At 38.4% G+C, this 27431-nt stretch overlaps 2 protein-coding genes across 2 annotated transcripts; one reads left to right on the top strand and one right to left on the bottom strand.

The window, feature by feature from the left end:
* Nucleotides 1–17572: 17572 nt before the first annotated feature.
* LOC107818193 (protein TORNADO 1-like) lies at nt 17573–23957 on the top strand. Its single transcript, XM_016644140.2, has 4 exons — nt 17573–18099; nt 19346–20858; nt 20954–22194; nt 22331–23957. The coding sequence occupies exons 1-4, from the start codon at nt 17821–17823 to the stop codon at nt 23714–23716; spliced, it is 4419 nt and encodes a 1472-aa protein (XP_016499626.2). The 5' UTR covers nt 17573–17820; the 3' UTR covers nt 23717–23957.
* A 136-nt stretch (nt 23958–24093) lies between these two features.
* On the bottom strand, nt 24094–26295 carry LOC107818194 (uncharacterized). Its single transcript, XM_016644141.2, has one exon. It carries the CDS (start codon nt 25707–25709, stop codon nt 24780–24782), a length of 930 nt encoding a protein of 309 aa, XP_016499627.1. The 5' UTR covers nt 25710–26295; the 3' UTR covers nt 24094–24779.
* Between the last annotated feature and the right edge of the window lie 1136 nt (nt 26296–27431).

The following is a 27431-nucleotide window of genomic DNA, read 5'->3' on the forward strand; positions in this document are numbered from 1 at the left end:
ACAAGTCCCTGAAGGCCAACAGGAAGGTTTCCGAGGCAGAACTCTAGGGTGTTCGTGTTAAAGCACGTGCAACCCGTGAAACCTGTGGTTATGATTTCGATACGCCTGGCGAGGACGATGTCGATGATGATGCGGATAGGCTCGCCTTCGATTCTTGGTATAACGAGGAGTATGCCACGGGGGACGACGCGACGTAGGGTCGTTGTATTTATTTTGTGTTGCCTTGCTATTTTTGTGAGGGCGTCTTCGAGCCCTTTTTAATTAGTTTTGTAATATAGCAGTTGTAATGGAATGATTAACTTTTTGTTGTGTATCTCCGAATTGTTATTTTTGTTTGCTGTGAGGGGGTCCCTTGCTTTTCAGCCGCTTGTGTGTAATGTTTTGGCGTAGTCGATCGTAGATCTTAGTAACTCAACCAGGGTCGAGTGTAAAGTAATTCGAGCGAGGTTGAGTGTAAAGTGATTCAAGCGAGGTCGAATGTTAAGTGATTCGAGCGAGGCCGAATGTGAAGTGATTCGAGGGAGGTCGAATGTTAACTGATTCGAGCGAGGTCGAATGTTAAGTAATTCGAGTGAGGTCTAATATTAAGTGATTCGAGCGAGGTTGAATGTTAAGTAATTTAAGGGAGGTCGAATGTTAAATGTGAAAAAAATGATGATGGAGAGTAAAATATTGCTTTATTTCATTCATTGGAGAATATCTTGGTGGAGAGTACAGAATGTTGCTTTTTTCACTCGCTGGACAATACTATACATGTCTATTTCATACATATATTGGAGAATTTTTCATGTATCTAGTTCCTTCATCGTTCGGCCTGAAGAAGTAGTCGGCAGGTGGAGCGATGAATCATACTTGAACTTCGAGACGTCCCCTTCGTTACCTCGTTAAAAACCTCCCCGAAAAAACCTAATTGGGACAAAACCGGGTGAGGGAAAAAAGTACGACTTGAGGGGTGTCCTTTTTCAGAAGTTGAAGTATTTGAGGTGGGTGACATTCCAATTGTTTTGTAGTAGTTTTCCTTCCATTATTTCTAGTTGGAATGCTCCTTTGCTTGCTGCTGCCGTGATTTTGTATGGTCCGTCCCAATTGGTTCCTAGTTTACCTTCTTTTGGGTCTTTACTCGCTTGTGTTTTGGCTTTGAGAACATAGTCTTCGACTTTGAGCGGTCGTATTTTGGCTTTTTTTGTTGTAGTACTTTGTTGCTTGTTGTTTTGGGCTACCATTCTTACGTAAGCCATGTCTCTTCGTTCTTCTGCCTTGTCGAGGTCTTGTTTCCTGTTCTCGTCGTTGTTTTGTCCTCTTTCATTGGAGTATCTTAGGCTGGGATCCCCGACCTCGATGAGTATCATGGCGTCAGTCCCGTAGACCAGTGAATATGGTGTTTAGCTTGTGCTTGTTTTTGGCGTAGTGCGGTAGGCCTATAGTACCCCTGGTAGCAATTCTGGCCCCTTTGGCATCCTTAAGCTTTTTTCTTTAAGATGTTCAATATTGTTTTATTGGAGGATTCGTCTTGACTGTTGCCGGCGGGATAATATGGCGTGGAGAGTATTCGCTTGATGTACCATTTTTCGAAGAACTCGGTGGTCTTTTTCCCGATGAATTGGGGTCCATTGTCACAACTGATTTCTTTAGGGATGCCGAAATGGCATATGATGTTCCTCCATATGAATATGATGACTTTCTATTTGCGTATTTGAGTGAACGCACTTGCTTCCACCCATTTGGAAAAGTAGTCGGTTAAAACCAAAAGAAAACATATCTTACCTTGCCCCGTTGGGAGGGGTCCGACAATGTCCATTCCCCATTTGATGAACGGCCATGGCAAAGTGACAGAGTGGAAATGTTCGCCCGCTTGATGTATCATAGGAGCATACTTTTGGCACTGCTCGCATCTATTGCCATAATCTGCGGCTTCCTTTTACATAGTGGGCCAGTAATATCCTGCCCGAATGAGGCATCTCACGAGGGCTCGGTTGCTTGTATGGGAACCACAATGACCTTCGTGTATCTCTTTGAGCACGCGCCTTGTTTGACTCGACCCTAGGCATTTCGCCAAGGGCCCCCCGGAAGTTCTCTTATACAGGTCGTGATTTATGATGTTGTACCTGGCCGCCTACATTCAAAGCTTTTTGGTTTCCTTTTTGTCTTGTGGGAGTATTCCCTCCTGCAAATATGTTATGATGCGGTTGCGCCAGCCCCAAGTCAAATTTATGGAATGTACCTCGAGTTGGTCTATTGACGAGTGGAAGAGGGTGACCACGTTTTCTTTAGTGATATTTTTAGGTGTCTGCTGCTAGTTTGGCGAGGCTATCTGCATCGATGTTTTGAGCTCGAGGTATCTGGTCGAGCCGACATTCATCGAATTCCGGCAGTAGTTTGTGAATTTCTGCCTGGTACTTTTATAGTCTTTGCTCTTTGATTTGGAAAGTCCCTGTAACTTGGTTGACGACGAGTTGTGAGTCGCATCTGAGGACGACTTGTTGTGCTCCATATTTGAGAGCTAGCTTTAACCCAACAATTACGGCCTTGCACTTGGCCTCATTGTTAGTCATATCGGGGCACCGTATGGATTGGAGGATAACTTCCCATGTTAGGACCTCGAGTACGAGTCCCAGTCCAGATCCCGACACGTTAGATGCGCCGTCGGTGTAAAGGACCCAGAGGTCGGGTTGCCCGGGGGAGGCATGAGAAGCTTCATGCTCGATCTCGGGCATTATTTTGGCACTAAAATCGGCGACGAAGTCGGTGAGTACCTACGATTTTATCATTGTTTGCGGCTGATATATTATATCGTGCTCGCTCAGTTCTATGGCCCACTTGGCCAGTCTTCCCGACAATTCGGGTTTATGTAGGATGCTCCGAAGAGGGAAGGTCGTCACCACCGATATGGGGTGGCACTGAAAATAGGGTCTAAGCTTTCGTGAAGCTATAACCAATGCTAAGGCCAAATTCTCGAGGTGGGGTACATTGTTTCGGTGTCGACCAGGGTTTTGCTAATATAATAAATTAGAGATTGCGTATCTTTGTTCTCACATACCAGCAATGCACTTACCGCGACTTCTGAGATGGCCAAATATACTAGGAGCCGTTCGCCAGGCTCTGCTTTGGCAAGTTGTGAGGGCGAGGACAAGTATGACTTTAGTTCTCTTAAGGCATCAATGCATTCTGAATTCCACTGGAGCCCGTTGTCTTTTTTCAGCACGTTGAAGAATTTCTGGCATCTGTCGAATGACCGCGAGATGAATCTTGACAAGGCGGCTATATGGCTAGTCAGTTTTTGCACCTGTTTCTTGCTGGTTAAAACTTAAGGTATCCCTTTAATGGCTTTGATTTGATCTGGATTGACTTTGATGCCTCTTTGTGATACCAAGAAACCGAGAAATTTGCTCGAGGTTACGTCGAAGGTGCATTTTTCGGGGTTTAGTTTCATGTCGTACCGCCTCAATATACCGAATACTTCTTTCAAGTGATCGATGTGGTCTTCTTTCCTTTTTGATTTGACCAACATGTCGTTGATGTAAACTTCCATTGTTTTGCGGAGTTGATCTTTGAACATCTTGGTGACCAACCTTTGGCACGTTGCCCCTGCATTCTTCAACCCGAATGGCATGACTCTGTAGCAGTACGTTCCGTGATGGGTGATAAAAGTAGTTTTCTCTTGGTCGTCCTCTTCCATGAGGATTTGGTTGTAACCCGAGTAGGCGTCCAAGAAGCTTAGCAATTCGTGTCCTGCTGTTGCGTCGATGAGCTGGTAGATGTGAGGCAAGGGAAATGAGTCTTTTGGACATGCCTTGTTTAGGTCTATGAAATCTACGCACATCCTCCATTTCCCATTTTTCTTTTTTACTATGACCACATAGGCAACCCATTGGGGGTATTTTGATTTCTGGACGGAACCGTTGGCGAAGAGCTTATCCAGTTCATCACTTACGACCTCCTTATTGATTGCAGCGTTAAATTCCTTCTTATTTGCTGCACTGGTGGATAGAATGGATCGACATTCAGCTTGTGTATGGCAACGTCTTTCAGGATACCCGACATATCTGCATGGGAAAAAGTGCATAGATCGGCATTGTCAATTAAAAACTTGTGAAATTTACTTGGTTCTGAGAGTTTATGTCCGATGTAAGCCTTTTTGTTGCTATCACTGTTGTTCAGTTGGACGAGATCGAGATCTTCTACCTTTGACTTAGCGGCTTCCACAATGTCGGGGTCCCTGATGACGTCTGTTTGTACGTCGAATTCGGTCCTGACTTTGGTAATTGCTATGCCTCTGCGTCTGTTCCCTTCAACTGTTGGGTGTACGTGCAATCCTGGGCGATACGATAGCATTCTTGGGCGGTGCGTTGTTCGCCCGGATACAAAATATTCCCCATGGAGTAGGAAATTTGATTACTTAATAGAGGCTTGACGGGATGGCCCTTATGACGTGTACCATGGCCGCCCTATGATGGCGTTACAAGCTGTGTATTGGTTCATTACATGAAATGTTGTTTCTAGGGTGACACCCCCGGCCAGAATAGGTAGCGTTATCTCCCCAGAGGTTCGCTCAACTGCATTGTTAAAACCTGTTAGTGTTATGCAATGCGGTACTATCTTGTCTTCAAGTCTCATTTGTGCAAGGACTCGAGGGCGGATAATACACGCACCGCTTTCTTCGTCTACCATTATTCTTTTTACATCAGTATCTGAGATACATAAAGTAATAACAAGAGCATCAAAATGAGGGAAAGTCAAATCGTCGGTATCCGACTTATCGAAGATGATATTGTCTCCGAGGTTGCCGTACCGTTCATGGGTGATCGACCATTTCAGATTATGTGCAGTAGCGAACTTCACATGGTTGATCGTTCCTTCATCGCCTCCACTGATGATCATTTGGATAGTGCGGGCGGAAGAGGGTGGCTTTGGAGGTTCCTGGTGTTGTTCATGCCCTCGGGCAAAGTTGGCTCATCCACGATCGCTCATCAGTTCCCTTAGGTGCCCTTGGTTCAGCATGTTTACTACTTCTTGCCGTAGAGCTATGCAGTCCTCGATTTTGTGACCCCGCTCCTGGTGAAATTCACAGAGGACTTCGACTTCCGAGTACTTAGGTCAGACTTCATCTTTTATGGCCATTTCACCTTTGTGCCAAGCTTCTCTAGTGCGTACATTATTTCTGAAGGGGAAACACAAAAATTGTGAGCGGATAAGATTGGAGGCATACCTCTTTCATTTCATTGAGTCCCTTTGTGTGGCCTGGCCGGCCTTTCCGTATGTCTAGGAGACGGTGGGATGGCTGTTCTGATGTAGGGCTGATGTCTTTCTCAATTGAGATGGGGGCCGGACTGATCTCTTCGACCGTTGTTACGATGATCTTTCCTCAATTCTACTTGAACTGACGTTAGCCGTTGGGTCAGACCGTTAAGGTCGTCCTCGTCGGCTCTCACCTCGGCGCAATAGGTATTGTTGATTTCTTTCCAAGTGGTGGGAGGGTATTTCATGAGCCTGCTTAATAGTTTTCTGGTTGCTCTCAATCTGTTCCTGCTCAACCCGTTCTGGAAGGTCGCTACCGCCATCCCTTCTGATATGTTTGGTAGGCTCATTCTCACCCTGTTAAACCGGGCGAGGAAGTCTTTGAGTCCCTTTCCAGGTGATTGCCTAACGACGAATATTTCATTCACCCTGGCTTCCGCCTTTTTAGCCCCTGCATGGGCGGTGAAGAACTTGTCGGCCATTTCCTCGAACGTTGCTATTGACCGCGCCGATAGTTGTGAATACCAGGGTAAGGCTCCCCTGTTAAGGTTTTGCCGAACTTTTTCAGTAACACTGATGGTACTTGCTCATTTGAAAGATGGTTGCCCTTCACCGCTGTGACGTAGTGGATGATGTGATCTTCGGGGTCTGTAGTACCATCATATATCTTCAGGTACAGTGGCATTTTGAATGTTTTGGGAATGGTATGTGGAGCCGCTTCCTCGCTGTACGGTTGTTCGATGAACCAACCAACGTCTCATTTCGGTAGCAACATTGGGGCATCTGGTATCTTATCGACCCTTTCTTGATACTCCCTCATCTGATCGCGGAGCACCTTGTTTTTGTTTTCCATTTCTTCCATTTTCTTTAGAATGGCTGCGAGTGCATCATTACCTGCATCAACAGTGGTGTAAGTGTTACCTGTTTGAGGAATGGGCTGCTCGCCAGTGGTTGTTATGATATCTGCTTGCGCAGTGTTTCTGTTCTTCCTTTGAGCGGGTCTGTCGAGTATATTTTTTAGAGTGCTTGTTAGCCACTCTTCCAGTAATTTTTTCACTGCTGGTGGTGCTTCTTCAGCTGTAAACGTGGAGACTCCCCTTTCACGTGAAGCTGTCATGCTTTCGTAAGGGGGAGGTGAATCACTTCGCCTGGCGTAGCGTTTGGTGTCACATTCTCATTGTCTTCCCTGCCATCTTCGTTGATGGTGTTCAAAATGTTGGTAGTGACGTCTGCTATCGCTTTCAGTCTTGCATCTCCTTTTCCTGCTATCGTTAGTTTGTGCAAAATGAAGAAAAGATGGCAGTTCTTTTTTTTTCCGATCTAGAAGGAACTACAGTTTCAACTAAAACCTCCCCACAGAAGGCGCCAAATTGTTTGAGTAAATAATTACTAAACCAATTAGTGATGAGTTAAAGGGTGAATCTTAGTTGACCCTAATAAATTCTAGACCGAGTAGATAGAGCACTTGTTTAACGAGCAGGGCTTAAGAGCATTAAATAGCGAATTTAATGTGTTAGGATTGACAATAAATATGATGGCACAAATGTGTAATAACTATAAATAACGACAAGGAATGCACTAGGAAGGATTTACCACCCAATTATTATACGATTGGGATGATCCTTTTCTCTGATGGCGATGCGAAAGAGTATGAAGTCAAGGTGGGTATGGAATCTTGAGATTTATGGATAAAGATTAAACAACATATGCTTGAATAAATCAATGAATAAGACAACTTTGTATATTCTTCTGTCAACCTTTTACAATATTTTCTAGTCCAAAGAGCAGATCCCCTTTTGTTCCCCTATTTTTCCTATTTTAAGGGATATTTTCCAAAAACCCTAAAAAGTACAGCATAAAGAATATCCAAAGGAATATTCTTTATATCCACCTCTGAACCTATGCTGCTATTACTCTCTTATCTCGACTGCCCGCTTCTGACATCAGCCTTTATGAGGTTGACCTTCAGTCATTGTATCGTGGTCGACCCCGTCCTTTGTTTTGCCTATCCATCACCGTGGCTACCAAATTTGGACCTATACAATCTTGTCAGTATATTAGTGGGAATTGGTTGCAACATTCCTTTCCTTCTTAAAAAGGGAAAAGTTACTCTCTGGCAAGACATTCCAAAAATATCTCTATCTTTGGATGGTAACGAAATATCTCAGCAAGCTCCATTAAGAGGGCATTTAATATTTTAATTAATGAGAGTGAACATACTTACTTGCATCCAGTGCATGCACCAACATAATAAGATTTGCGCAAATTGAAAGGTTTTTGAAAAGAAGGGCTACATTCATTGAAGATCCAAGACATACATGGAAAGAAGGAAATTATGTGTGAAACTTACACTGCATTATGAGGAATCAAGGAAAATATGGAGATATTGAATGAGCAATCTGAAACCTCTGGAAGGAAGGAAATGTAAGAAATACAAGGTTTGACCAAGATATCCTATAATTATGGAAGTAAGATTTGCTAGAGTTATGAATAAGGGTGGCAATTTGAGTCCAAACCTATTTAACCCGCCCAACTTCTAAGGTTGGACCGGTCATTGACCCGTTCATTTGTTGAACTCAACTCATCTAGATTTTAGTCCAAATTGATCCATGAGTAACTTTGCTAAAATATCTTGAAAATAATTCTTTTTGTTTGATATATTATACGACCATAACAAAAGAAAAAAAATCTTATTTGATAATTAAAACAATTCATAAGGAAAAAACAACACATAGTAGCCTGGTAAGAGTTGAATGAGTTGGGCTATGACCCAAATTTTAGGATATTTTGATCTAGCTCATCTCAGCCCAAATAACTTGTGGACGGTTCAAGCCCATTGACTCAACCTATTTTGACGCGCCCAAAATCAGCCCACCCGCCCATTTGACACGCCTAATTATGAAAATATTTGAAGTTTGAAATTGATATACTGCAGCATTTTTCTTTAAAGAAAGGGAATGATGGGATTGTACTATGAAAATCAGGAAAATAATAGTTGTTTATAGTAAGAGAATTTAAGATCAAGGAAGGGAAGATCTCCTAAAATCAACTGAATCAGTTTAAATAAACAAAATCAATTTAAAATCAACTGATAATTTAAAAAAGACCCCAAATTCATCCCCTCGAGTTTTCAATCTCTGATTGAAACTGAGTCATGCTGCAGCTATCCTATAGTGGGCAATTGCTCTACCAGGTCTACTGAAACATAAAAGTGATAAAACTTTAAATCTCTGAGCTAAGATTGTTATTTCAATTTGAACATGAAAGTAGTCACTTGGTCAATCAGAGACGCCGATTTCAACCAAGAATACTAGGGTGGTCATTTCATCCTCAGCTGAGTCTATAACATTGCTGACTTCATATTTTAATTCACGCTACCAATAGAAACACGCAGTATTAAATGCACATTCTTTACCAGAACTTTGCTTCTGAGGAAATCCTATTAACGCAGGCAGCACCTATATTTCAAACAAAAATATAAGATATAGAGGATACACTAATGACTATGAGACAAACAATCTACATTAAGCAAATGGCTATTCAATGTTTACGTCTTGGATTTAGATTATATACATTAACACGTATTTTAACTTGCTGTAGTAGGTTAAGATTCTTCTGGTTGCTAATCTCACTCATTATAAATGGTTACCTGCAGTAGTTTGCTATTTGTACATGGAAGTATGGACATGATCTTGGGACGCTCAGACATTAAATTATCTATGATTGTTTCAAGACGCAGCATAGGCGCAACGAGTATCTTGTCATCATCACTTGGCAGAATAGCAATTTCTCCTGGATCTTCGTAAATAAGGATGCTTTTAGACTGCAATAATTTTGTCAATGACATAGGTTAAAGGAAAATCCAAGACGTAATGCATATATCAAGTAAAGCAAACAACTGCAATTTATTTTACCCATGGAGCAAAAAAAAAAAGTCTTACCTTGTGGAAAAAGATTACAACATCAATCCTTTTGAACAGGAAGGATCCATAGAATTGAATTCCGTCAAATTTGGAGCTCGAATCTTGACTTGTTCTAGATTTCTCCACTGTGATAAGATGAATTTCTTGAGTTTTTAACTCACAATCTCTATGTTTTTCAGATTATAGCATTTTACTAGATGCAAGTTTGAAATGTTAGGGAATTTAGAGAACTGGTCTTGAAACTGCTCGTTTGTGATACCATACAGTTTGAGTGTTTGTAAAGTATTGTAAGCATCCACAATAGCAAATTTGCAAGGAAGAAATTTGTCCTTATTAGTACGTTTTAAAATTTGGGTTGCAGAAGGAACGTCGCCATATCCAAAGCCTCAAAGATTTGGAGCCTACTCAGATCATAACCCCCTCTTAGTTGAACTTATCCCTAAAACTTTTTCCCATCTCTCCAAGCCATTTAGACTAGAAACAATTTGGTGCAGCCACCCTCAATTTAGAGACATTGTTAAGGAAAGCTGAAGAAGTAACAATTTATGTAGTGCTACAAATGTCTTCACTAATAAAATTCAATCTTGGAAGTCTCACACTTTTGGTGAAATTCTTTTTTAAAAAAAGTAAGATGCTTGCTAGACTTCACGGAATCCAACAATCCCCTAATTATTTATATAGCACTTTTCTTCATACCCTAGAGGTCTAACTAAAAGAGGAATACAATATTATCCTCCAAATGGAAGAGGACTATTGGAAACTATATATGGTCTAGGATTCTTTGGATTAATGAGGGTGACGCTAACACTAAATTTTTTCACATATCCACTACCAATATAAGAAGAAGAAACAAACTAGTCTCTTTTCAAAACAGTAATGGTGACTAGATTAACGATCAAGCCTCCATTCAAAATCATATTTTCACCTATTTCCAATCATTGTTCACAACTGATCACTCTGAAACAAATTGGCTAAGTATTAAAATGACCCTACCAATTTCTTCCCAATTTATCTCTCATCTTAAGACAGACCTCTTTGCATAAAAGAAGTTAAGGATGCCCTCTTTGCTCTTAAACTCTTCAAGGCACCCGGGTCGGATGGCTTACACCGCTTCTTTTATTAGAAATATTGGGATATTGTTGGCCCCTCAGTACTCCAATTCTGCCACAATGTCTTACATACACAAGTTATTCCTAACCTTGTTAATAACACCCTGTTATGCTTAATCCCTAAATTTCCCAATGCTAATAATATAAATTTTTTTAGACCAGTAGGTTTGTGTAATACTAGCTACAAGCTCATTACTAAGATCATAGCTAACAGGATCAAACCCTTTCTCCCATACTTGATCAGCCCTTTCCAATCCAGTTTCATCAAAAATAGGAAAGCTTGTGATAACGCTATTATTATTCAAGAGCTCCTTCATTACTTCCGTACTATGAAAGGATCCAAAATTAATATGATCTTAAAAATTGATCTGGAAAAGGCTTTTGACCGCTTAGAATGGTCCTTTATCTATCGTACTCTTCGATACTTCAACTTCCCCCCGTCAATAACTCGTCTTATTATGAACTGCATCTCCACTAGCAACATAGCAGTTTTAGTTAATGAGATTGTCACAAATTTTTTTAGCCCTAGTAGGGGAATTAGACAAGGAGACCCTCTATTTCCCTACATTTTCATCCTAAGTCTAGAAATGCTCTCTCGTATAATCTCCCATAAAGTTGATACTCTTTATTGGGACCCCGTTAGTATAAAAAATAAGAGTCCATCCTTATCTCATCTCTTCTTTGTCGATGACCAACCTTGATTTCAAAGGCCAGTGACAAAAGTTGCGCATGTATCTCTGATTGCTTAAAATTATTTTGTTCTTTATCAGGGCAAAAAATAAGCTACAATAAGTCTAAAATTATTTTTTCAAACAACTGCCCTAATGAGAAGGCCAAGCATTACGCCAATCTTATTGGCCTTAAAATATCAAAGAATTTTGGGAAATATTTGGCTTTCCTATGCTCCATCACCATCCCAAACTAAAGGATTTCCAATTTATTATTGATAACATGCAAGCCAAAGTTGCTAGTCGAAAAACTTATTTTCTCAATATTGCAGGGAGAACTTTACCCTTATCCCTAACTACATTATGCAATATACATTACTACCCATTAAGATTCATAAACAGATTGATAAGATCCAATGGGACTTTATGTAGGTATCTACTAAAGAAAAGAAGAAGCTTCACCTCATTAATTGGAAAATCATCACCGCCCCTAAGGAATTTGGTGGGCTTGGAATAAAGGCAGCTAAAGATAAAAATCTTGCTATGTTAATGGGTGTCTCTTGGCGCTTAATCTCATAAATCAACTCTCCTCGGGCTAAAACGTTGGCATGCTCCTATTCCTCATGCAAGTCCACAACCTATACCTCTTTTGTATGGAAAAGTATCCTCAAAGGGTGGTATTACTGTAACAAAGACATTCTTTGGATTCCTAACAAAAATCTAACATTGACATCTGGAACTCAAGATGGATTCCATCCATGCCATGCCTTAGAAACTGTATAAAGGGTCCCCTCAATAAAGGTGATCTCTCCATCAAAATAACTGATCTTATTGCTAATAACACTTGGAACCTAAGCAAACTGTCTTTCAAACTTCCAGATCCAATCCAAAGAATAATTAATACAATTTCTCTCCCTTTAACCCAAAACCACAAAGATATTGCTATATAAGAAAATATTGGAAGTGGTCTTTTCAACACAACTTCTTGCTATACCAACATTAGCAATCTTTAACATAATAGGAAAAACTTCAAAATGGATTTGGAAAATAAACTGCCCCAACAAGATCAAATACTTCCTATGGCAGGTGTTACATAATAAACTCCCCACAAGATCCTACTTCGCTTATATTGGGATCAATATTGACAAACAATGCACAGCATGTCGAGAGGCAGAAGAGACTATCGAGCACATCTTTTTACACTGCCTTTTTGTTCTCAAGTTTTGGCAAGCCTTAGGTATTCACCACATTCCACAAAACACAAATGAACATTGGTTACTCGCCATTAAAAATTTAAACCATGGTTTGCCCAATCTCCCAATTACTTGGGATGATTTGTTTGCCTTTGCCCTATGGGGCATCTGGGTTAACAGAAACAACAACATCCATAATAATATAACTCTCGTTTTAACAGTCAAAACTGTGATCAACCACACCTTAGAATACAAGTTCTTTGCCGAAAATGAAACTGTCATGCATGCCCAGAAAAAAATTGAGGTTCAGTGGCATAAGCCTCTGAGAAACTGGCACAACCTCAATATTGATGGTGCTTTTAAGAAAGGATCAGCCGCTATAGGAGGAGTCTTCAGAACTAGTTCGGGAGACTGGATCATAGGTTTCAACCAACAAGTTCATGCTGTGACCATCCTACACTCAGAGCTTCTAGCTCTCCAAACAGGTCTCACAATAGCAAAACAGAATGGACTCTACTCACTTGAAGTAGAAACTGATTCTACTGAGGTAATACATGTATTAACAATAAATCATGATATTTTTAATGATATTATACACTTTTGCAGGTTGTTAATGTCCTAGAAGAAGGAGGAGATGGTGATCAGACATAATTTCCATCAAGGAAATATGGTGGCACACATGCTAGCCAAGGAAGCCTCTAATCAATCCAGAATCGGGAAACTATCAATTTTTGCTACACCTCCACCTATCGTTATGCATCAACTTTCTTTAGATAAGCTTGGTTATTCTCCTTTTGTTAAACACCTCTCTGAAGGTGCATGTAATCTGTTAGCTAGTCCTGGGAACTTATGTGTTCACCAAGAGACACAAAGGGTCTGTAATGTTATGAACAATATTTAATATTAATATCAGTATCTATCTTCTAAAAAAAAGAAGATTTGGATCCTGGACTATCACACCTTCTAGTTTGCACAATCCAACGACCAAATTCTCTAGATGTACTAGGCTAAAAACATGCTTGTTTATCCCTTCGCAACTTGTAAGTTGTATATTCCTGATGAACGAGCATCTGTCTAAAACTCTTTGCAATTGCTCCTCTGAAATATGGACATGACTCAAGAAAAGATCTTTAAGAAAACCAAATCTTATGTTAGTGGTGCTAATATCAAATTCAAACTTGCACATTCTTAGCCTATGCACCTGCTTAGCCTTAATTTTCTCAAACTTTTAGCAACATAAATAACATCAGGCAAAATATAGTATGATTGATCGAAATCCTAACTATCAAAAATTTCTTGCTCTTTGACGTTTAGTTTAACTGCCAATTCAATCCAACGATACATATGAGAAGCCAAATTTGGATCATCATATGTAAGGCTGAATTCTTCAAGACTAAACTTTTGCTCAATATGGTGTTGTAGGGATTGATCAACCAACTTGACAAACTCTTCCAAGGACATATCGCAAGAGGAGTTTTCTCTTAATCGATTGAATACCAGATTAGGTCTCGAAGTCCAACAATAGTACCATCTCTTGGATAAGACACTAGTTCGGGTAGTATCTTCCAAGTTAAGTTTAGTTATCTGGCGTAAGACGTGATAAATGATATGCACATGCAATTCCGATATTTTATCCTCCCCATGAACTATTTCTGCCATCTTAAGCAGAATTAATGCTGCCCTTATAACCTGAGCTGGTCTTTATGTGCTCTGCTAGAAGAAAGGAAGACTTTTTATTATTCCAATAAATATTGGGAATTGATATGAATATTAGTTTTTAGTTGAGCTAAAAGTGGCAGGAAAAGTAGTTAGTAGTTTTAATTCAAAATTCTGTAATTCCTTTATGTATTCCAGCACTTACAAATAGAGTATAGCACTTGTATTTACACAATTATCATTATATGAGAAAATCTGAGTTTTTCTCACTCTCCTCTCTCTCTATCTCTGCTTCATTCTTTTCTTCTGCTCCTCTTTTCTCTTCTCTTTGTTACTGTTTCATTGATTTATCAGCTGATACTCTACAATTGAGTATCAATTGGTATCAGAGCTTGGTAGACGATGGACCCTCGACGAGCTATTGACGTTGTTACGAGGAAATCAACCCATGAATTTGCAGGAGCAGTACGAAGATCTAACAACTCAACAGTTAGATCTGCGAGCAGAATTGGCACAATAACCTGAGCTGGTCTTTATGTGTTCTGCTATAAGAAAGGAATACTTTTTATTAACATTAATTTCCAATTAATACTAGGAACGGATCACAACTTTCCTTTACTTCTCAAACAGGAATACATTCCCAAAAAACAAACCAAGAAACTTAATTAGAAGTCTTGTGCTTGGTTTTTTTTCTATTCTTTCATGTATTTATTCAATTTATTGTTATTGCCAAAGGTTATATCTTTCACAATAAATATTACTACTCGTTGTTGTAACAGATGATTAAGAAATTGATTGAAGTTTGATCCAACTTAGCTTGAGAAAGAGAGCTTCAGCCTTCAGCTTCAAGTTGTTCTTCAATGGTTTCCGTTTCAATATTGTTCTGCCGTGTGAATTGTAACGTAAAAATTGCACGGGGCGCCCTATTTGGTCGCCCCCATTTAACATATACTCATTTTGTAAAACTTTGAATTTGTACCCACTTTTTAAATAACTTCAGCCCTCTTTCCCCTTTTCCTTCATTTTTCTTCTTCTTTCTTCTTCTTCTACGGAGAAACAACATTTTCCCAGAAGCATTATATGTATCAATGTTCTTCAGTTTAATACTTTCATTTGCAAAAAGGTAAATCTGACAGGTCTTTTTATAATTTGTTTTATAGTTGCCTTGTCTATGTCGATTCAAATGAAAGTATTAAACTGGAAAATGACTAAATCGAGGGGAATACACTAAAGTCAATTACAGAAGCATTATATTAATTCTCCATGTTAATATATCCTACAACATGCTGAAGTTAATCCAAGGTTGAGAAGAGCAAGGCTGCAGAGACTAATATGCCGAAGAGGCCTGCAACATGCTGAAGTTAATCAAATATAGAACAAAAATTTCAGCTTTAGAGCTGAAGTTTTCTAGTTATAACACAAAAACTTCAGCTCTAGAGCTGAAGTTTCCCAGTTACAACACAAAAACTTCAGTTTCCCAGTTACACCACAAAAACTTCAGCTCTAGAGCTGAAGTTTCCCAGTTACAACACAAAAACTTCAGCTCTAGAGCTGAACTTCAGGTTCGACTACTAGAATGCTGAAGTTTTGCGTGATTGCCTTTGCTACTTCAGCCCCGTGTGCTGAAGTTAGGCGAAAAAGCGGGCACGTTTGTAATTTTTTTTGCAAAGCGGGCATAAGTTAAAATGTGACACAAAAAGCAGGTATAGATGCATCCAATTGTAACTGACGGGTCAGCAGGCCCTTTGTTTTAAATTGTTAAATGGGCCAAAGCCCTTTGTGCTTAGGTTATTATAGTACAAGAATTAATGAATTTTTACCTCCTATAGCAAAGGTTAACACCTTATTTATTTTAAATAAATACCATTTAAAAAAATTATATTCTATAAATACCTTTTAAGGTTTATAGCAAAATATTTAATTTTGGTTACCTCCTAGCCCCAAGCCACTAAATATGCTAATCAATTACACAATTTTCTCTCTCTCTCTACTTTGATACATCCCATTCTCTTTCCCCTTCTTCCATTATTCCAAAGCCATTTTTAACTGCTCACGTAAACTCTATACATCCTCTCAATCTGCAGAAACCCCATATAATATTTTACCACTTTGACACTATAAGCTCCGTAAAATACTATTTAGTGTGGAGAAGATTAATTCTTGGTAAGACATCTACATATTATATATCTATATTCTTGTCAAATCCCAGTTGATTAATACGTGTAAAGTTTTGAATTTCTGAGAGTAGCTACAGTGATTCCATCGGAGAGCGACATTAGTGTTTAACTTTGGATCCATCGGAGAGCGACAATGATTCTGATGGCATAACGAGGAAGATTCGCCGGAAATTAGGGTTTGTTCTTGAACAAAGACGACGGAGTTTGGGGCTGAGCAACTTGATTTTCTGTTAATATATTTCAATGTTTTTCCATGTATTTCATTGTATTCATTGTCTTTTTTTCATTGTAATTCAATATATCTCGTTGTATTCCATGTATTTCATTGTATTCACTATTTTGTTTTCATTGTATTTCAATGTATCTCGTTGTATTTATGTATTTCATTGTATTCATTGTCTCGCTATATGCCACAAATGTATTCATATATTTTTTTAATTAATATAATTTATGTATTCAGATGTATTATATAATTTTTCTGAAAATTGCTATGTTTTTGGGATATTTTTCGGTTGAGAATCTTTTTTATAACTGAAAATACAGAAATTGTGTGTTATAGTTGAGTTTGTTGAGTTATATTAGGAGTTTATTATGTTAATTGATTCACTTTCCCTTTTAAAAACAATGTAATCCCCTATTTCACGTCGTGAATACAGTCGAATACAATAATCTGTTCAGCTGTAATCCCATGTTTCACTCCATGAATACAGTCGAATACAACAACTGATTAGCTAGACTTCTCTGATTCACGCCTATTTTTGCTACTGTATTCATGAATACAATAACTTAAATACATCTTATAATCACATAAAAGATATCTATAATCCGTAATATAACAAATGGTATCTATAGATGACTAATTACTACTAAAAGATAGTGCTTTATAAATTAACCCAAATAGCTGTTCATCCAACCACTTAAATTAAAAATAGTCGATGGAGGTATAATGTATGCATAATTTATGTATATAGCTAGAAAAAGAAAACAACGTATATAGCCAGCTATTATGCAAAGATCCCACTATAGTAGTAGGCCAAAATAACATGGGCTAGCTAATTTTTAGATTGGTAATTAAAAAATAGTCGGTGTTTGTAATGTTATTGAAAAACAGTCACTATTTAATACGGAGATAAAATTTAGACAAAAGTACCATAGCTAAAACACAAAAAGTTCCAGCATAATATGTGGAATTATGAAACTCCTTCGTATAAACTTTCAGCATATTATGTTAGAATTCCAACACAATGTACATTCCAGCATACTATGCTGGAATCTCATATGTAAAAACCTCGAACTCCAGCATATTATTTACGGGTATTTTTATTCATATTCTATTTTGACATGAAAAAATGGCTAATCCAAATTATGTTGGAGTAGAGGTGATGGGGTGGAGTACACAAAGAACCCTCAAAGTGGATAATCTTCAATTTTTGTCTCGACTTTAACAAGTGTTGTCCCTCGCTTATCCCATGGGCAATACCTTTAATTTTGACCTTGAAGTTCTGCTCATAGGATAAGTGAGGATCAAAAGTCAAAGACCACCCCAAAAAGTATCATATTTCTGTAATTTTTTTGGAGTTAATGGATCTCCTTTTGGTAAGGAATCTTTTTACAAATAGCCAGTTAGATTAACTATTTATTTTTCTTAGCCAGTTTACATAGATTGTATACTGTGTAATCAAGAAATAGAATTCTTGGCTTCTCAATCGGTACAAGTAAATAATATTCTTAGCTGTCTTAATCAAACCGCCGAAAGAAGATTAAAAAAAGCAACCACTTTTTCCTTTTTTCCCTCGGAACAGTATAAATTTGTCAAAAAGTTGCCTCCTTCCTTTTCCCACTATTTCCTCTCATGGAAAATGACAGGCTCGTCAAAGAACAGGTTAAATAAAAAACATTTCATTTCAGCTTCACTAATCTCTTGTCTTCTACCAAAGTCAGTTTCAGAGAAGAACAAAAATGAGTTAAATACAGGGTCTAAGCAAAAATTAGTCGGTTCGTCCGAACTCTTACCTAATACTCTAGCTCCGCCTGAGCTCCGAGAAGAAGGGCAGCAGTCTTCAGTTCCAGGTGATTCATCGTCTGTTGCTGATACAATGTCCGGCATTGATACGGCTTGTTCTTCTACTTCAACTCAGGTTTGTAACTACATTTTCTAGTTTTCCTTTATGGTACACAACTTATTGACACAATGTATTTAGACTTAAGAGTTACAATGTGTTAGATAACAAAAACCACCTTTATTTAAGTGATCTAGTCTAGGGAGTAAAAAACAAAACGAGAAAATACTCGTCCTTTTACCAAATGTTGAACTTAAAAATCATTTTGTATGCTACTTACATTATTACATATGTAGTGATAATGCGATGCTTACACTTTTATTTGCATCAGTTTTAAAAAAAAATATTTTGTTTTACTAGTAAATAGGTTCAAAATGAAAAAATAATATTAAAGATGCCTTACATAGGTTAAAACTAGAGGAGTCGACAAATATTTAGGGAGTGCTTTCCCTTTAGCGCGTCCTATCTGCACAAATTTAAATTAGTCAGCCCAGTAAGTTTTGAATATCGAATGCATAAAGCAAAAAGAGAAAAAAAGAAGTTCAAAGTTTAAAGTTAATAAAGGGTGGAGAGTAAGGGCCTAAAGGGTATTATTGACAGAGGCGAACCTATGTGTTATAGTGAGGGGTCATCGGACCCTTAAGCTTAGCATATACCTTGAAAATGGTTAATTTAAAATACTTGGCAACCTGAACACTAACGCCTTTAGGGGGCACTGGTTGAGCAGAAGATTGTGTCCCTGTCACATAAATATCCTGGGTCCGCCCTTGATTGTTGAAATCTTAGAGCACATTATATGCCAGTTATACCAATTGTAAGAAAAAATTCCTTCAAATAAGCACTTTCTTGCCTTTTGCTTGCTGAGCGTGAAATCTCCCAACTTTCCCAATAGGAAAAGCCAAGAATATAAGGGCATGTCATTACAGCTATAAAAAGCTTAAAAGCAATAAGATAGGCTATCTTTGATGCCAATTTGGCACCAAAGTAAAGAAAACATCATAAAAAAGAAATTTATTGTTGATGACTTAGAAGGGAGCCTTGTATATAGCAACGGTCAAGTTGTCTCCGTGTGACCTATAGCTCACGAGTTTGAGCCGTAAAATCAGCCACTGATGCTTGCATTAGGGTAGGCTGCCTCCATCACACCCCCTTGTGCGACCCTTCCCCGGACCTTGCATAAAAGCGGGATGCTTTGTGCACCAGCTGCCGTTTATTGTTGACGAATTAGCCTTTACTGTTGTAGCAATGCTTGTGAATGGTCTGTTAGTACAATGGCTGAATGACACCACATCAGTAACTAAAGGATTTTCGAATGGTTCATCAGGTGAAGAAAATGGAAGCAAGTCAGAAACTAAGAGACCTTCAATGGGGTTATCAAGCGATCACATCAGCAAGTCTCAATCTACATAGTATTTCCTTCTATCTTTCTCAGCCTACATCAGGTTGTCATCAAGAAACCGAGAACTCCATCAACATAAACATATCAAAAGAGAGCCTTTCCTACTTGTCTGACCTCCTTGTGCTTTTGACAACATTAAAAAGTACTCAAGCTTCCTTGAGTAACTTGGAGTTCCACCAGGTTGAATGGGAGTTGCAGCAAGTGAGAAATCTTGGAAGTTTACTTGAAAGTAGCTCAAGTATTAACCAATTAGTGTTTAAGAGAAACACTCTCACTGTGGAATGTTTATCTGAGCTGTCGGAAGTTTTAAAGAAGAATGTAGGGATCAAGGAAATTATGCTGTCAGAATCAAATATTGGTTCGGTTGGAGCTTCGCTTCTTGCTTCAGCACTTAAGGTGAATCGAAGCTTAGAAAATTTACAAATATGGGAAGACTCCATTGGCTCAAAGGGTGCAGAGGAGCTGTCCAAAATGATAGAAGTTAACTCAACGTTGAAGCTACTCACTATTTTTGATTCCAAGTCTATTACTGCCACACCTTTGATTTCAGCAGTTCTTGCTAGAAACAGGTCAATGGAAGTACACATATGGAGTGGACAAAACAATGAGAAAACTTCAAAGGTGGTTGAATTTGTACCTGAAAACAGCACTCTTCGGATATATCGCCTTGATGTTTCAGGTGCTTGTAGAGTTGCTGGTGCTTTAGGAATGAATTCAACCGTGAAGTCACTCGATCTGACAGGAGTCCGGTTGAACTCCCGTTGGGCGAAGGAATTCCGATGGATTTTGGAACAGAACAGGACCCTCAAAGAGGTAAATTTGTTAAACACTTGCTTGAAAGACAAAGGAGTTGTTTATGTTGCAGCTGGGCTTTTTAAGAACCAGAGCTTGCAGAAGTTGTATCTTAATGGAAATTGGTTTGGAGGTGTTGGCGTAGAACATTTACTTTGCCCTTTAAGCCGGTTTTCTGCGCTGCAATATCAAGCAAATGTCACTCTCAAATCACTAACTTTTGGAGGAAAAAGAAGCAAAATTGGTAGGGATGGGCTTGCAGCAATCCTGCAGATGTTGACTAGTAATGAAAGCCTTACCAGCTTAGGAATATATGATGAAGCGAGTTTAAGACAAGTTGATATAGTCAGAATCTTTAGGAGTTTGGAAAAAAATGGTACATTACGAAGCATATCTTTACGAGGTTGTAAAGGGGTGGATGGTGAAATAGTCTTGCAAACTATCATGGATGTTTTACAAGTAAATCCTTGGATTGAAGACATTGATCTTTCAAGAACTCCACTGCAGAACGCAGGGAAAACAGAAGCAATATATCAGAGATTGGGTCAGAACGACAAGGCCGAACCAGAGATTGATTTGCTCAAAGACATGCCAATGACAGTGCCAAAGAGCTGTAGGGTCTTCCTCTGCGGGCAAGAATATGCTGGTGAGTCACTAAAGTAATGTTAATTCAACTATATCATTGATTGTAAATAATATATATTTTTTGGTAACTTTTTTAAATCTTTATTGCATCTGCAGGAAAAACTACACTATGCAATTCTGTACATCATCACTTTTCTTCTTCAAAATTACCCTACATTGACCAAGTGAGAACTCTCGTAAAACCAATTGAGCAAGCTGTTAGACCTACAGGGATGAAGATAAAAAATTTCAAGGATGAAGACACAAAGATATCAATTTGGAATCTTGCCGGGCAGCAAGAATTTTATGCACTTCATGATCTAATGTTCCCAGGACATGGAAGCGCCTCCCTTTTCCTGGTCATCTCTAGTTTGTTCGGGAAACCAAACAACCGAGAAGAGAAGACCCCGGATGAAGTTGAAGAAGATCTGCAGTACTGGTTGAGGTTTATTGTTTCCAATTCAAGAAGAGCTCTTCAGCAGTGCATGCTGCCAAATGTGACTGTTGTTCTTACTCACTATGACAAAATCAATCAACCATCACAGAACCTACAGCTTATTGTAAACTCAATCCAAAGGCTACGAGACAAATTTCAAGGCTTTGTTGAATTCTACCCAACTGTATTTACAGTTGATGCAAGATCGTCTGCATCAGTAAGTAAACTCGCCCATCACCTCCGAAAGACAAGCAAGACGGTTCTCCAAAGGGTTCCTAGAATCTATGAGCTTTGCGATGACCTCATGCAAATTCTGTCAGACTGGAGATTGGAAAACCATAATAAGCCAGCGATAAAGTGGAAGGAGTTTGGTGATCTATGCCAAGTCAAGGTTCCATCGCTCAGGGTTCGTTCCAGACTCGATAATAAGGAGAAAGTGGAAAAGAGGAGAAAGTCTGTTGCTACGTGCCTTCATCACATTGGCGAGGTGATTTATTTTGATGGACTTGGTTTCCTAATCCTAGATTGTGAATGGTTTTGTGGTGAAGTACTTGGTCAGCTTATAAGAATAGATGCCAAAAAGCAGACTTCAGTTGGAGATGGATTCATAAGTAGAAAAGAATTGGAAAAAGTTCTTAAAAGTAGTCTTGATAGCCAGATTCCAGGGATAGGCCCAAAAGTTTTCGATAACTTGGATGCAAGTGATCTTGTGAGAATGATGCTGAAACTTGAATTATGCTATGAACAAGATCCTTCAGATCCCAATTCACTAATGTTGATACCCTGCTTTCTTGAAGAAGGTAGGGGAAAACCACCAAAGTGGCAGATAAACTCAAGCGAATGCGTTTATGCAGGAAGGCACCTCCAGGGTGATGACTCAAGCCACATGTTTCTAACACCAGGCTTCTTCCCCTGCTTACAGGCAAGATCTCTCATCTATTTTTACACTCTATTCTCTATTTCTCGAATACTATGATGGTGGTAATGAAATAGCAGCCCTTTTATTTTTATTTATTTCATCATCTCGGATAAGAATATTATTCGCTATATCTGTTTAGGTACATTTGCACAACAAAATAATGGGGTTGAAGAATCAATATGGAGCAACTTATAGCCTTGAAAAGTACCTCATCACAATGAGCATCAATGGCATCTATGTCCGTGTAGAACTTGGGGGTCAATTAGGCTATTACATTGATGTGCTTGCTTGTTCCACAAAGCACCTGACAGAAACCCTAAGGCTATTCCAGCAGCTTATAATACCAGCAATCCAGAGCCTTTGCCATGGGGTCAGACCGACTGAACACATTATCCGACCAGAATGTGTAAGAAATCTAATACCACCAAGGTACAGGAGAAACCAATTTGTGCCTCTCAAGCAATTAAAGCAGGCATTGCTCTCAGTGTCGGCAGACAATATGTATGACTATCAGCACACTTGGGATTTGGTAACAGATTCTGGAAGGACTATCGTTGGAGCTGGTTTTGACTATGCTCGGGATCTCTTATCCGATGATGATTTTCGGGAAGTCCTTCAATGCAGGTACCATGATCTGCATAACCTTGCTGGGGAGCTTCAAATTCCTTTGGATAACAACCAGGATGGACAGAATCACGCTGCTACTACAAGTGAAGAAACTGAAGGAAAGATTGAACCATCATTTGCTGGAATAGCCAAGGGTGTTGAAGAAGTTCTGCAGAGACTTACAATTATACAGCAAGAACTTAGGGATATAAAACAAGAAATCCTAGGCCTCAGATACTACGAGCACAGGCTTCTTATCGAGTTAAACTGCAAAATGAACTACCTTGTGAACTACAATGTTCAAGTTGAAGAAAGAAAAGTGCCAAACATGTTCTATTTTGAAAGAACCGAGAATTACTCAAGGAGACTGATCACCACCATGATTTCCGGAATGAATGCTCTCCGGTTGCACATGTTATGCGAGTATCGGGGAGAAATGCATGTGGTTGAAGATCAGATAGGTTGTGAAGTGATGCAAGTTGATAACAGGGCAGTGAAATGCCTAGCTCCATACATGAAGAAGTTCATGAAATTGGTCACATTTGCTCTCAAGATTGGAGCTCATTTAGCGGCAGGGATGGGAGAAATGATACCAGATTTGAGTAGAGAAGTCGCACATCTGCTTGAATCTCCCGCTGCATATAGTGCAGCGGGGGCTGCAGCTGCTGGTGTTGTTGGAGTTGCAGCAGCAGGACGTGTGGAGATAAATAGGGGTTCAAGGGACATCCAACAAGATCTTAAAGCAGCACAACAATGGGTTGTTGATTTCTTGAGGGATCAAAGGTGCTCTGGTGGAAGAGATATTGCTGAAAAGTTTGGATTATGGAGAGTTAGGTACCGAGACAATGGCCAAATTGCATGGATCTGTAGGAGGCATATGTACGTAAGAGCAAATGAAGTAATTGAAGTCCCACTTTGAAGTTTAGCTTTAGCCATATAGCACCAAGAGAGTAAGTTTCCAATTCTTAAACATTCTGAAACATATGTCTATCAAGATTCCCATGCTCATTGTCTTTATTTTAGCCATTTTCCCCTTTACTAGTGCTTCTCAGTTTAATCTTCATGAGATTATTTGTTTTTGAGATACACATGGTAGGAATTACAATGATCTATATGGTATCAATAGTGAAATAATCTCGTCCGTTCATGCATTATTTCCATCATAAAATTGCTATGAGATTATTATGTGAAGGAGTATAACATTTTCCTTGCTACCTTTTCCGTTCATTGTCTTCCACCTTCTGCATCTGTCTGCGTTATTTTTTTTTTCTTCTCATTGTATTGCAAAGCTAACACAGCCATCTTCTTCTCATTATTTTGCATCAGATATTTATCAGATATGACTATTTTCAGATTTCACTAAACTTTAATTTAGTTCGCTAACCTTGCACCAACAAAGGCATCGCAAAAAGAAAATGTATGTTATGGCAATTTAATCTTGTGTTACATATATTCGTTTAGAACATGGAACCTTACTGATGATTCACTCAATTAAAATGCTAAACAATGAATTCTACAACTACTCATGAGAAACTGTTTTCCTCATGTTTACCTTTTACATCTGTTTAACTACTCAATTAATTATAACTTCAAAAAGAGAGAAAATTTGGGTCAAGCATCAAGATGAAGAAGTGAAAAGCACAGCTCATAAGATTTTAATCTAGTGAATGCGAAATACCACTAAACTCATTAGTTTCTCAATAACAAATTGGTGCGGGCAAAACATAAATATAAATCTCTTAAATTTGTCCAAATATACATATATGAGAGTGTGTCCCTTCTCTCCTGCATCCGCCGAGGTGAAAAAAGAATAGAGTTATATAGAATACAACATTTTCACATAAATTAATTTGGAGTAAAAAACACCCCAAAAACTTACTCTGCTGATCTCCACAATTCATTCACTTGTCCAGTTACTATTTCTTTGGAACTGGAAGCTCTTAAATTTTTACAGTTTATACCACTTTAGCAATTCTTAGTCCTCACTCAATTTTCCATGCATATAAGAAGAGGCAAAATGGTGAAGCTTTAGAATAGCTTAACGTTGAATAATACTTGCTATGATCACTGCAATCGCTGCCACCACCCACACTACTCTCTTCCCTGTCACTGTCGTCCTCAGACGCCCCTGGCTTGAAAATAAACAGGCCATGACCTGACCCTGGTGAACAAAACAACCAAGCGTGCACGTCCCAAAAGACTTGCACGGGTTGTTTGTTTACTAATACCGTTTCGTTTCCCCTGAATTTCCACTGCAAGTTTTTTATGTGAATCAAAACAATTCCATCTATGCTTATCCACATTTCAGGATCTCTAGGCCCTGAAGTTGAACTTTCTACAACAATATCACTTTCTTGCTTCCTTTGATCAAATTTAGCTCTTGTTGAGAAACTTTTCTTACCAAAAACATGTTCTTTCTTGTAAAATAATAAAGCATCCACAAGAGCTGGCCTTGATTTAGTTTTCTTATAGGCTTTTTTCTTGTAATCTCCTAATAATAACACAACCTCTTCCTCAGAAACTAAGGCAACGTAAAAATCCGAACATGGTTCTGGACTTCCAGAAAATTTTGCTGATCTTAGATCCCAATATGCTTCCAATTGATTTCCATCAACCTCAAAAATTTTGTATCCTTTTTTGGCCCAAAAATGCCAAGGTTTAAGATCAATCTTGCATGTTTGATGATAATCACTTTCAACGCTATCGACCGTTAGGGTCACGGAATGATTCATTAGATTCTTGCTCCATATAACAGTCACGTTACGCCAATAACCTCCAATATGAGATTGATAAACACATGTAACGCTACTTTGCGCGTTCTTAGGGTTTACAGGATCATCTGTTAGTTTTTGAATGATGGGCGGTTGAGAAGAAGAAGATGATTGTGCCCTTGTAGTAGCATGATAAGCCATTTTTTAGAATATTCTTTTTGCCCAACTTCTCAATTCATCAACTGAATAAAAACAAAATTTAAAGGTGATGGAACTCATGGAATAAATATATCTTTGTACGCTATACGTAAATGTCTAGGTTGATGAGCCACTCATATACATCCAACGTTGAATATAATTGTATTCTTTTAGCAGATCTCCACAGGAATTGGAAACAACATGCATGTCACCATACAAGAAAATATTATACTCAGATTTTCATCAAGATATGTGCCATTTTCAGGCATGTCAATGCCTAGCTTGATTAAATGGGGTTGGCAATAACAATATTGAATTGAAATAATGCAAAACTGGGAGTTTGAAAGAGATTAATTGGCTGTGGACTGGGAATTTTGGAGAAATTTTGCAAGAAAAGGGTAGTTAGTGTTATTTGGTGGAGGAAAGAAGGAAATTTAGACAATAGTTTTTTTTTTTTTTGGATCTAACTTTTTCTTTTTGTGTGGAGAAAATGTCTCTTGCTAGAGGCAGGGGGCGAAAGGCTTCCGGGAAGGAAGGCCACAATGTGAGAAAATATTTTACAAGCCTGCAATATTGCTGCTACATCAAGTACGAGTAAGTATTATCATAATTAAGTACGTAAATATTTCTTCTTTTTTTTGTTCGAGAGTATTTCTTATTACTTACTATTATATTTTATTTGTTATTTATTTTCGTCAATTTTTGCATGGAAAAAGCCATAGGGAGCAAAATTCGGAAAAATAGTGTTGAAGGAGATTTATTTTCCCCCCTTTATTTTCTCTAAAAAGAGTCATACGGCTAAATTCAAGAAAAATATTTCAGGGAGATTATATCACATGAAAGATTTTGTCTTAACGCATATTAATTAATTGGTTTCCAATAGTATACGCTTTGTAAATGCTATTATCTGATTATGTGAACAGAATGCATGGATTGAAACTCTTAAAGAAACACTCAAAAATCTTAGAGCTAATTATAACCAGTATAACTCTTAACATTGGTTAGGAATGACAATCCCTTTCATTTCTATAGGGTATTCTTTTTCAAATAAATGCAGCCAACGAAAGAAAAGTATTTAGAATAAGTCCTAGTTCCTCAATGGTGGATTCTAAAGTTCCATTTTAATTTTTAGAAACCAATGCATTTTACTTTCTGGAATAATTTCCTAAAGTGTAAGTACTCTTAACACTACAGCATACACAAATTCTTCTCCTGGTCGATCAACTAAAGGCATAAGTTGATCTGATATTACAAAATATGATCCACTTATCGTCTCTGTTGGCACTGTCTCCATAAAGAAACTATAGCTATTAACAGATATGTTACCCGGAAAAAAATCCTTCAAGAAATATGTTATTTGTTGCTTAAATTATTTCCTTATATTTTTAAAAAATCTATAATCTCTTTAGGTTTGGGAAAGCCCATTGTTCTAATAGGTTTGGGAAAAGAAAACTTATTGTCAGGATTGGGAAAACCTTTCTCTTATAGGTTTGAGACTATTTGGGATCTATATATAGGGGTTGTAGTTGGGGATTCTATAGATTGTATTGTGCTTTTCTTTTCATTCATAATGGAAAATTCTTTCTGCTTTTGCCTCGAGGATTAGGCTTAGCCGAACCTCGTTAAATTCTTGTGTTGATTTTTCTTCTCTATTTACTTTGTGTATGATTGTGTTTTAGTTAACCCACCATCTTCTGCAACAAGATATACCAAAAAGTAGAGAGC

This window comes from Nicotiana tabacum, chromosome 20 (assembly GCF_000715075.1).
Source record: "Nicotiana tabacum cultivar K326 chromosome 20, ASM71507v2, whole genome shotgun sequence".
Lineage (NCBI taxonomy): Eukaryota > Viridiplantae > Streptophyta > Magnoliopsida > Solanales > Solanaceae > Nicotiana > Nicotiana tabacum.

Coding starts and splice junctions, on each gene's coding strand:
- LOC107818193 (XM_016644140.2), top strand. CDS start 17,821: ATGACAGGCTCGTCAAAGAACAGGTTAAATAAAAAACATTTCATTTCA. Junction 20,859..20,953: donor CTGCGGGCAAGAATATGCTG/GTGAGTCACTAA, acceptor TTGCATCTGCAG/GAAAAACTACACTATGCAAT. Junction 22,195..22,330: donor GCTTCTTCCCCTGCTTACAG/GCAAGATCTCTC, acceptor ATATCTGTTTAG/GTACATTTGCACAACAAAAT.
- LOC107818194 (XM_016644141.2), bottom strand. CDS start 25,709: ATGGCTTATCATGCTACTACAAGGGCACAATCATCTTCTTCTTCTCAA.